This window comes from Bombina bombina, chromosome 1, assembly GCF_027579735.1.
Source record: "Bombina bombina isolate aBomBom1 chromosome 1, aBomBom1.pri, whole genome shotgun sequence".
Classification (NCBI taxonomy): domain Eukaryota; kingdom Metazoa; phylum Chordata; class Amphibia; order Anura; family Bombinatoridae; genus Bombina; species Bombina bombina.
In genome coordinates this window covers 456,385,525-456,398,142 of record NC_069499.1, presented here as the reverse complement: position 1 = coordinate 456,398,142, position 12,618 = coordinate 456,385,525, and the positions used below count along the sequence as shown (strand labels likewise).

General features: G+C 40.3%; 1 protein-coding gene across 1 annotated transcript in view; it reads left to right on the top strand.

The window, feature by feature from the left end:
• The window catches only part of LOC128658546 (dynein axonemal heavy chain 11-like), a 1,692,686-nt gene that overhangs the window by 1,513,700 nt on the left and 166,368 nt on the right, over positions 1 to 12,618 (top strand). Inside the window, 1 exon segment of the mRNA XM_053712841.1 lies at positions 11,308 to 11,501. Coding sequence (XP_053568816.1) covers positions 11,308 to 11,501 — 194 coding nt within the window.

Sequence of the window (12,618 nt, the reverse complement as noted above, 5' to 3'; positions counted from 1 at the left end):
CTATAGAGACCAAGGGATAAGTATTGCAAATAGTGGAATTAGTCATGTTCATATGCTAACAGGGTCATTTAAAAAAGAAGAAAAAAAAACTGAAGTAAGGAACAATAGGGGGTCAAAGATCAGGGCTCGCTATGAACATTAAACCCTCTTCATAAAACATAAAAACTATATGCTAATCCATAATTAAGAAAAAACATTGCTATGAATGTTCAACAACCAGAAGGTACAAAGGAGGAAGTCCCATGTGTTGTAGAATAAAACTAGTATAACCAATAAACAATTATGAACTTTTAAGCTAGGGTATATAGCCTCTGCGACATATGTCCTCAACGGGGCCAACTTAAAACAATTGAGTTCTTTACCCAACTCCTGTGGTGAGGAGGCCTGAGTAGGGAGCCATAAGCAGCAGTCTCTGGGCTCTGGGGGGATTCATCAGAGTTCTTTTATATGCAGTCTTGTAATATTCTCGTGTAGCTTCGGTATATAGGAGAAGCTCCGTTGGTCGCCAGTGTCTGTCTGTGTCGATGTTCACCTTCTGTATGATGAAGTCGTCATCTGGAATGATATGCACTGACAAGCTCTGACCGGTGTCTGAAGCCTTGATATCAGTATCTGGGGGGACAGCGTGATTACCTCCTCGAACATAGGGATCCGTTGGACAAAGAAGTTCAGCAAGTTCCGGGTGGTGCTCACTGTTATCAGAGAATGAGTCCGGCTGCTTTGTCCAGATAGGCATATGCCGTAAGAACCACACATTGTCTTCTAGGGGAGTGAATTGATAAGCGTCCGTGCACGGGCCAGCAAAGCAGCAATCATCCTCAGGTCCCTGCGCTAGGAAGGCGGAGGAGGTAACTGGTAGATTGTCCTGAATCTGAGTGTTCTCCCCGCTGGGTCCGCGATCCTCTTTTATAGGAGTCCGCTGCAATATAATTTCTGCCCGCAGCTTGAGAAAGTGAGCGTCCATTTTATCCCCCAGCCGTTGTAGTAGTAGGAGTATCTGCGCCATCTTGAGTATGGGTTTAGGTCAATAATAGTAAAGTGGGCCTATCGAGTGATTAGCTTTAAAAGATAGTATGTTGCGCGTTGTTGGAGTATCAATAGTAGCGCTGTTCAGATGTTCATTAGTCAAGTCACTGCTTCCCACGGGCCTCGGCACCTAGCAGTTCTCTAGGTAGTGATGTGGGAGGCCTCGTGGATGTCCCAGACAGAATAACCAATTCTTCTGAAGATTTCTGTGCCTCCGGTCATCTCTTATATCAGAAGTTGCTGTTGTCCCTTCTTTAGTTGAATTTGTGACACACTTAGTGGGAATTTATAGGGATGTTATCTATTACTAAGCACATATAGCCATGAGCTACATCGGAACACGTCTTGCTCCCTTGAAGGCTAGCTCCGCCCCCCGGCTATTGGAAGTTTAATATTAGATTAGGGTGTGTTTTTATTTTGGGGGGGATTTTTATTTTTATAGGGGTATTAGTTTAGGTTTAAATTTTTTATTTTGGATAGCTTATTTTTATTTTTATGTTTATTTTTTTCTGTAATTTTACATTTTTTTTTTTAAATAGACTGCCCTCTGGGCAGGCTTATCGCCTAGTACTGAATAAATACAAAAAATAATAAATGTCAACTAGTCCACTGATGTCTGTAAGTGTTCTCAAGGGCACAGGATACTCAACAATATTCTTTAATTTATCTAAAAGAGAATGTTGAAAATGTGTTAGTTTGTGTTTTAATATGTTTCTGTATTAATGAAAGCTTTTTTTCTGTGGGGTTGTCTCTGTTAGCCAGCAAGCAGTAATGTTGTGGGACTTCGTTGTACACAATCATGCACTTCCTGTTATTATCACTGTTAGTGTAATATGCACCTTGAAGGGCTAGATTACGAGTGGAGCTCTTAACTGTAAACAGCGCTGAATGTCGGGTTGAGCTCGTATTAGGATTTGAAAGTAAAAAGTTTGCACACAAACGCTAACCAGAGGCGCACAAAAATTGGAACTTAGAATATCGCAAACAAGTTAAAGGGACATAATACTCATATGCTAAATCACTTGAAACTGATGCAGTATAACTGTAAAAAGCTGACAGGAAAATATCACCTGAGCATCTCTATGTAAAAAAGGAAGATATTTTGCCTCACAATCTCCTCAGCTCAGCAGAGTAAGTTCTGTGGCAGCCCAGCTGCAGGTAAAAAAAAATAAAAAATTAAGAAATGAACAGCAGCCAATCAGAATCAGCAGTGCTGAGGTCATGAACTTTTTTACTGTGATCACATTAGATTTCACTTAACTCTCATGAGATTTCATAGCAAACTTCCTTTAAACTGAATAGGGAAATAAGATGAGAGTGCACGTAAGTTCGCTCCCTTCCGCTGTCCCGGGACAGACATACTGATATGCTGCTTAGAAGTCCTTTACAATGGGATGTGGCTACTGAGAAACTTTTGAGGTAAAATATCTTTATTTTTTACATAGAGATGTTCAGGTGATATTTTCTAGTCAGCTTTTTACAGCTATGCTGCATCACTTTCAAGTGTTTAAACATTTGGGTATTATGGCCCTTTAATGTATTCCCCCATAGACTTCAATGGAGTGCAAAACCTGAAACAAAATTAACACCCACACTAGTGCACTAAATTGATCGCATTCAACCCGACATGAAATATGAATCACGTTAAAATGTTCTTCACATAGAAGAATATGTTATATTTATTCTTTAAGGGACAGTCAACACCAGAATTTTTATTGTTTAAAAAGATAGATAATCCCTTTATTACCTACTCCCCAGTTTTGCATAACCAACACAGTTATAATAATACACGTTTTACCTCTGTAATTACCTTGTATCTAAGCCTCTGCAAACTGCCCCCTTATTTCAGTACTTTTGACAGACTTGCATTTTAGCCAAGCAGTGCCCACTCCTAGGAGCTTCAATGTGCGTGAGATCAATGTTATCTATATGAAACACATGAACTAACGCCCTCTAGTGGTGAAAAACTATAAAAATGCTTTCAGATTTGAGGCGGCCTTCAAGGTCTAAGAAATTAGCATATGAACCTCCTAGGTTTAGCTTTTAACTAAGAATACCAAGAGAACAAAGCAAAATTGGTGATAAAAGTAAACTGGAAAGTTGTTTAAAATTACATGTCCTATTTAAATCATGAAAGGTTTTTTTTTTACTTGACTGTCCCTTTAACTAAATATTTCTATATGTATATGATTTTTTTGTTATAAGTGTAAAAAGGGTAAAAAAAATCAGAGCGCACTCCAATGGGAATCCTTTTGAAGTTTTGGATATATATATATATATATATATATATATATATATATATACATACAGAGAGAAGTGCACTCACAGGAATGAACAACCAGCTCAATACCATTGTTAGCCTATTCTATGGTGATTTACCACCTGGGTGCAAATTCTTTTAGCCCAGTAATGCTTTTCACAGAGTAGAACTCTCCTGTAGTATTTCAGTCTGATCCCGCCTATTACGGTCAGTCCAGCGCCGAAATACCAGGCAATTCCTCTCTGAACAAGGAACACAGCAACTCCAGATGATTGTTTCGGGCTTCATTGAGCCTCGTCAGTGAGGTGTAGCCATATTCCTGAGCAAGGAGTCCACGTCTGGTTTCCCATTTTTCCCATAGGGAGACTAAATACATACAGAGAGAAGTGGACTCCTTGCTCAGTGTGCTTAGAGGAATATGGCTACACCTCACTGAGGAGGCCCAATGGAGGCCAAAACGATCGTCTGGGGTTGCTGTGTTCCTTGTTCAGAGAGGAATTGCCTGGTATATCGGAACTGGACTGCCCGTAATAGGCGGGATCAGGCTGATATACTACAGGAAAGTTGTACTCTGTAAAAAGCATTACTGGGCTAAAAAGCTGCTTCCAGGTGTTAAATCGCCATAGAACAGGCTAACAATGGTATTTAAACCAGCTGTTTGTTCTAGTGAGTGCACCTCTCTGTATGTATTTAGTCTCCATATGGGAAAAAGGGGCAACCAGACGTGGATTACTTGCTCAGTGTGCTTAGAGGAATATGGCTACACCTCACTGACGAGGCCCAATGAAGGCCGAAACGATCATCTGAGGTTGCTGTGTTCCTTGTTTAGAGAGGAATTGCCTGGTATTTCGGCGCTGGACTGACCGTAATAAGCGGGATCAGACTGATATACTACAGGAAAGTTCTACTCTTTGAAAAGCATTACTGGGCTAAAAAGCTGCACCCAGGTGGTAAATCGCCATAGAACAGGCTAACAATGGTATTGAGTCAGTTGTTCGTTCCTGTGAGTGCACTTCTCTCTGTATGTATTTAATCTCCCTATGGGAAAAAGGGGCAACCAGGCGTGGACTCCTTGCTCAGTGTGCTTAGAGGAATATGGCTACACCTCACTGACAAGGCCCAATGAAAGCCGAAACGATTGTCTGGGGTTGCTTTGTTTCTTTGTTCAGAGAGGAATTGCCTGGTATTTGAGCACTGGTCTGACCATAATAGGCAGGATCAGACTGATATAATACAGGAAAGTTCTACTCTGTGAAAAGCATTACTGGGCTAAAAAGCTGCACCCATGTGGTAAATCGCCATAGAACAGGCTAACAATGGTATTGAGCCAGTTGTTCGTTCCTGTGAGTGCATTTCTCTATGTATGTATGTGTATATACATATATATATATATATATATATATATATATATATATATATATATATATATATATATATATATATATATAAAAAATGATATATATATATATATATATATATGTGTGTGTGAATATGAATATCTTTAAAAATACATGGAGCTTATTCATGTATGTGAAAAACATTTAAATGTAAAATATTTTCAATAAATACAAAGTTAAACACATTATTAAATATTAATAGTCAATATAAATTCTCAGGTTTTCAGTTTATATACATATGTATTTATGCGTATTACTGTATATGCACTGTACATATTTAACATTTTAATGTTCTTCACATACTTAATGTCCTTTTAATTGTAAACACATATTTCTATATATATCTTTGTATACTAACAGTATACCTGCATATCTTTTCCAATAGGTATTTTACATGAACAGTATCACAGTATCACATATATATAGAAATATATATATAGAAGAATATATTTAATATTAAAAAGTAAAACAAAAATTCTATGTGAAGAACATAGGAATGGGAAATATACTTTTTGTGCATCGTGTTCCACAATTTAGGTTTTAACTTGGTCAGGTTAGCGCACATGAAAACTTAGTAATCTTAAATAGTGTTATTGACATATTACATATAAAATATTTTTAAAAATTATTATACATACTGTAAAATATTCTAAATATTCTATAGAACATATCAATATATTTTACAGTACATTTAATAATTTTAAAAAAAATATTTATTAGTAATATTTTAATAAGGTGCCTTAGGTTTACTAACGCCTAGATTACAAGTTTTGTCGGTAAAAACTTGAGGGGCTAACGAGCCTTTTTTTCCAGCGCTCACTTTAAACAACGCTGGTATTACAAGTTTTCTGAATGGCTGCGTTAGCCTCAGAAAAGTGAGCGTTGAGCAAATTTAGATCCACTTCTACCTGTAATACCAGCGTTGCTTACGGTAGCGGTAGGCTGGCAAAACGTGCTCGTGCACGATTTCCCCATAGGATACAATGGGGCTGAGCTGGCTGAAAAAAAAACTAACACCTGCAAAAAAGCAGCGTTCAGCTCCTAACGCAGCCCCATTGTTTCCTATGGGGAAACACTTTCTAAGTCTACACATAACACCCTAACATGAACCCCGAGTCTAAACACTTCTAACCTTACACTTATTAACCTCTAATCTGCCGCCCCCAACATCGTCGCCACCTGCATTATATTATTAACCCCTAATCTGCCACTACGGACACCGCCGCCACCTACATTATCCCTATGAACCCCTAATCTGCTGCCCCTAACATCGCCGACACCTATATTATATTTATTAACCCCTAATCTGCCCCCCCAACGTCGCCGCCACCTACCTACACTTATTAACCCCTAATCTGCTGACCGGACATCGCCGCCACTATAATAAATGTATTAACGCCTAAACCGCCGCACTCCCGCCTCGCAAACACTATAATAAATTTTATTAACCCCTAATCTGCCCCCCATGTTGCCGCCACCTACCTGCTATTATTAACCCCTAATCTCCCGCCCCCAACGTCGCCGCTACTATAATAAAGTTATTAACCCCTAAACCTAAGTCTAAGTCTAACCCTAACACCCCCTAGCTTAAATATAATTTAAATAAAACAAAATAAAATTACTATAATTAAATAAATTAATCCTATTTAAAACTAAATACTTACCTATAAAATAAACTCTAATATAGCTACAATATAACCAATAGTTACATTGTAGATATTTTAGGATATTTATATTTATTTTACAGGCAACTTTGTATTTATTTTAACTAGGTAGAATAGCTATTAAATAGTTAATAACTATTTAATAGCTACCTAGTTAAAATAATTACAAAATTACCTGTAAAATAAATCCTAAACTAAGTTACAAATACACCTAACACTACACTATCAATAAATTGATTAAATAAATTAACTAAAATTATCTAAACTAAAATACAATTAAATAAACTAAACTATAGTACAAAAAAAACAAACTAATTTACAAAAAATAAAAAAATATTACAAGAGTTTTAATCTAATTACACCTAATCTAAGCCCCCTAATAAAATAAAAAAGCCCCCCAAAATAATAAAATTCCCTACCCTATACTAAATTACAAAAGTAAAAGGGCTTTTTGCAGGGCATTGCCCCAAAGTAATCAGCTCTTTTACCTGTAAAAAAAACACAAGACCCCCCAACATTAAAACCCACCACCCACACACCCCTACTCTAAAACCCAACCGATCCCCTCTTAAAAAAACCTAAGATCAGCCAATCAGATTGAACTTGATTCTGATTGGCTGATTCCATCAGCCAATCAGAATATTCCTACCTTAATTCCGATTGGCTGATAGAATCCTATCAGCCAATCGGAATTCGAGGGACGCCATCTTGGATGACGTCATTTCAAGGAACCGTCATTCGTCGTTCAGTCGTCGGCCAGGAAGGATGTTCCGCGTCGGAGGTCTTCAGGATGCTGCCGCTCCGCTCCGGATGGATGACGATAGAAGATTCCGCTTGGATGAAGACTTCAATCGGATGGAAGACCTCTTCTGCCCCGCTTGGATGAAGACTTCTACCGGATGGAGGACCTCTTCTTGCTCCGCTTGGATGAAGAATTTGGCTCGGCTGGGTGAAGACGACTCAAGGCAGGGAGATCTTCAGGGGCTTAGTGTTAGGTTTATTTAAGGGGGGTTTGGGTTAGATTAGGGGTATGTGGGTGGTGGGTTGTAATGTTGGGGGGGTATTGTATGTTTTTTTTTACAGGCAAAAGAGCTAAACTTCTTGGGGCATGCCCCGCAAAGGGCCCTGTTCAGGGCTGGTAAGGTAAAAGAGCTTTGAACTTTAGTAATTTAGAATAGGGTAGGGCATTTTTTTATTTTGGGGGGCTTTGTTATTTTATTAGGGGGCTTAGAGTAGGTGTAATTAGTTTAAAATTGTTGTAATATATTTCTAATGTTTGTAAATATTTTTTTATTTTTTGTAACTTAGTTCTTTTTTATTTTTTGTACTTTAGTTAGTTTATTTCATTGTATTTATTTGTAGGAATTGTATTTAATTTATTTATTGATAGTGTAGTGTTAGGTTTAATTGTAACTTAGGTTAGGATTTATTTTACAGGTAAATTTGTAATTATTTTAACTATTTTAGCTATTAAATAGTTCTTAACTATTTAATAGCTATTGTACCTGGTTAAAATAAATACAAAGTTACCTGTAAAATAAATATTAATCCTAAAATAGCTATAATATAAATATAATTTATATTGTAGCTATATTAGGATTTATTTTACAGGTAAGTATTTAGCTTTAAATAGGAATAATTTATTTAAGAAGAGTTAATTAATTTCGTTAGATTAAAATTATATTTAATTTAGGGGGGTGTTAGTGTTAGGGTTAGACTTAGCTTTAGGGGTTAATACATTTATTAGAATAGCGGTGAGCTCCAGTCGGCAGATTAGGGGTTAATAATTGAAGTTAGGTGTCGGCGATGTTAGGGAGGGCAGATTAGGGGTTAATACAATTTATTATAGGGTTAGTGAGGCGGATTAGGGGTTAATAACTTTATTATAGTAGCGGTGCGGTCCGCTCGGCAGATTAGGGGTTAATAAGTGTAGGCAGGTGGAGGCGACGTTGAGGGGGGCAGATTAGGGGTTAATAAATATAATATAGGGGTCGGCGGTGTTAGGGGCAGCAGATTAGGGGTACATAGCTATAATGTAGGTGGCGGCTCTTTGCGGTCGGCAGATTAGGGGTTAATTATTGTAAGTAGCTGGCTGCGACGTTGTGGGGGGCAGGTTAGGGGTTAATAAATATAATATAGGGGTCGGCGGTGTTAGGGGCAGCAGATTAGGGGTACATAGCTATAATGTAGGTGGCGGCTCTTTGCGGTCGGCAGATTAGGGGTTAATTATTGTAGGTAGCTGGCTGCGACGTTGTGGGGGGCAGGTTAGGGGTTAATAAATATAATATAGGGGTCGGCGGTGTTAGGGGCAGCAGATTAGGGGTACATAAGTATAACGTAGGTGGCGGTCGGCAGATTAGGGGTTAAAAAAATTTAATTGAGTGTCGGCGATGTGGGGGGGCCTCGGTTTAGGGGTACATAGGTAGTTTATGGGTGTTAGTGTACTTTAGAGCACAGTAGTTAAGAGCTTTATAAACCGGCGTTAGCCCAGAAAGCTCTTAACTACTGACTTTTTTCTGCGGCTGGAGTTTTGTCGTTAGAATTCTAACGCTCACTTCAGACACGACTCTAAATACCGGAGTTAGAAAGATCCCATTGAAAAGATAGGATACGCAATTGACGTAAGGGGATCTGCGGTATGGAAAAGTTGCGGCTGAAAAGTGAGCGTTAGACCCTTTTTTGAATGACTCCAAATACCGGCGGTAGCCTAAAACCAGCGTTAGGAGCCTCTAACGCTGGTTTTCACGGCTACCGCCAAACTCCAAATCTAGGCCTAAGAGAGGGATTAACGGTTGCCACTCAAATGAAATTGTCTAAAATGACTAATCAGTGCTACAAGATCCTTCACAGTATTCTCTAAAGGCAAATTTACTTTTCTGCAGCAAAATATGGGAAAGTCAAGTCAAAATTAAACTTTCATGATTTAGATAGGGCATGCTTATATTCAAATATATATGTACTAGTACTAAAGCCCGTGTACACGGGCCATTTTTTGCAGTACAGCGGTCCCACCCCTTGCTCTCTCCCCCTCTCTTTTGCTCTCTCTTCCCCCCTCTCTTTTGCTTTCTCTCCCCCCTCTCCTTTGTTCTCTGTCTCCCCTCTTTTGCTCTCTATCTCCCCTCTTTGGCTCTCTCCCTCCTTTCTTTTGCTCTCTCTCCCCACTCTTTTGTTCTCTCCCCCCTCTTTGGCTCTCCCCCCCTCTTTGGCTCTCCCCCCCCCCTCTTTGGCTCTCCCCCCCCCTCTTTGGCTCTCTCCCCTCTTTTGCTCTCTCTCCTCTTTGGCTCTCTCTCTCCACCCCTTTGGCTCTCTCCCCCCCCCTTTGGCTCTCTCCCCCCCTTTGGCTCTCTCCCCCCCTTTGGCTCTCCCCCCCCCCCTTTGGCTCTCTCCCCCCACTTTGGCTCTCTCTCCCCCCTCTTTGGCTCTCTCCCCTCTTTTGCTCTCTCTCCTCTTTGGCTCTCTTTCCTCTTTGGCTCTCTCTCTCCCCCCTCTTTGGCTCTCCCCTCCCCTTTGGCTCCCCCCCTCTTTGGCTCTCCCCCTCCTCTTTTGCTCTCTCTGTCTCCTCTTTGGCTCTGCCCCCCCCCTCTTTGGCTCTCTCTCCCCCCCTCTTTGGCTCTCCCCCCCCCTTTTAGCTCTCTCCCCCCCCCCTTTGGCTCTCTCCCCCCCCCTTTGGCTCTCTCTCCCCCCTCTTTGGCTCTCTCTCCCCCCTCTTTGGCTCTTTTTCCTCTTTGGCTCTCTCTCTCCCCCCTCTTTGGCTCTCCCTCCCCCTTCTCTTTGGCTCTCCCCCCGCTCTCCCCCCCCTTCTCTTTGGCTCTCTCCCCCCCCCCCTTTGGCTCTCTCCCCCCTCTTTGTCTCTCTCTTCTTTTTGGCTCTTTTTCCTCTTTGGCTCTCTCTCTCCCCCCTCTTTGGCTCTTCCCCCCCTTCTCTTTGGTTCTCTCCCCCCCTTCTCTCCCCCTTCTCTTCCCCCCCTTCTCTTTGGCTCTCTCTCCCCCCCTTCTCTTTGGCTCTCCCCCCCCTTTGGCTCTCTCTCCCCCCCCCCCCTTTGGCTCTCTCCCCCCCCTCTTTGGCCCTTCTCCCCCCCCCTCTCCTGCTCCCTCTCTGGCTCTGTCTTCACATCGCGGGACCCCGCCCGGCCACGCCCCATCGCGGCAACACCCGCCCGGTCATGCCCCTCGCGACGCTCGGCCACGCCCCCATCGCAACGCTCCCGTCAGCCACAAACAGCTGTGAGGTCTGGGGAGCGCGCTCCATATCTCTTGCCACAGGCTGTTTCAATCAGCTTACCTCGCGCTCCCCAGACCTCACAGCTGTTTGTGTACCTCGCGCTCCCTATCTCACAGCTGCTTGTATGCTGTGTACATCGCGCTCCCTATCTCAAGGCCAAGTGTTTGTCTCTACTGCGCATGACGGCTTCAGACAAACACTTGGCCTTTTATAATATAGGATGTGTTAATATGTGTGTATACACATATTAACACATAAATATATATGTATAAGCATATACATATATATTTACAAATGCTGAAATCGCTGAGTGACTTACTCCCTTCGCTGCGCTTTAGTTCTGATGCCGTCTCTGACTCCCATTAAAGCCTCTTGTAAGCGCAATTCTTCCCAGTAATGCGAACACAAGCTCTCGATCGCATTGCTGTTAACTTGTAATACCAGCGCTCATTAGCGTGCAATATTTAGTGCTCCACTTGTAATCTGGCCCTAATTGTAATATAAATGCAATAATCTTGCTAATAGCACTCCCTGCACTATCCATTAAATGCACAGGGTGCTCTAAAAAATTATGATATATTTAGATGCTTTGGTTAAAAATGTTAACCATGCACTTGAATCGCCAGATTGTGCATTGTTTGTTTCAGCCAGACCTTGCACTATAGATTGTGCTCCACTTGTAATCTCTATATCTTTCCTCCACACTCTTCCCAATTTTAATCTTAACATTTTACTACAGACAATGAGTTTTATGGACGAATTCCGAGGTTTAGACAGAGACATTGAAGGCTCTCCTAAACGCTGGAGAAAAGTTGTTGAATCAGAATGTCCCGAGAGAGAGCGACTTCCCCAAGAATGGAAAACAAAGAGTTCTTTGCAAAAAATTATTATGATGCGAGCTCTCAGGCCTGACCGGATGACTTATGCTGTCAGGTATGTTTACACAAATTAACACTGGACTTAGTCTATCACAAATAATGTCCCAGGTTCCAACTCACCTTTTCAGTTATTTTACCGTTTTTTGGACCAATTATAAAACTTTTGATGTCACTATAAACACAATCATCTCTTTCCAAATTTCTCATATCGGGACCTAACAACACTCTTGATATATAGCATGATTCTAGCCCCATAGTAATTGTCTTAAAAACTTGCCTCAGATCATAAAAAGGTCCTCAGCTTTTTGTTACATCAAATTTGATGAAAAGCCAGCAAAGCTTCTTTTAAAAATTCCTGACTTAAAGGGATATTAAACAGTCTGTTTCTTTGTTGTAATAAAAAAAGCACTAAGCAGTGGCTTATACTTAATAGAAATCATTGCAATATGTATTATTTATAGTTTTAAATAAAACTTAATTTGTGCAGTGTCCATTACTTCCTGTCACAGCCCTACACAGAGGCTGTGGTCTCTACAGGAAGGCTTATCTAGCTTGATGTCATGAAACTTCTAGAGTAACATGAGCTGGTTTAGTATTAAGTGAATAGACTAGATAAACATTGAGTCAGATTTGCTCATGCTGAGATCAGGCAGGATGGCAACACAAGTTCTAAAAATATTTTTAATAACTTTTTCTCACTGAGGTCAGGGTCTACAGTAAGAAATTTTAAGTACTAATTTTGCATTAAAACAAGTACGTTGTTTGCTATTTTTACACAATCTGTTTCTTTTTATGTTTACTATGATTTAACATATGTATTTTTAGCAAAGGAGCACTGTTTAATATCCTTTACAGCCACCCTTAAACACAAATACTACACCTAAAACAAAACAGCATTTGTGATAACTCATTGCCACACAATGACTCCCAACACGTTGTAGTACCCACTGTTATGTCCAGTACCATTCCAAAACTCACATCCCTTCATATTTTTATATGTTTGTGCCTCCCACTACAACATGTCTCTGGATTGCAAAACAATGTACAGTCTGCCAACAAAATTAAGTTTTAAATTGTGTGCCTAATTGCTAATATATTATGCATATTTTTTAAAAAAATACGTTTAAAGACATTCTATGTTACAGGCTTTTTTTTTGTTTGTTTTTTTAGAG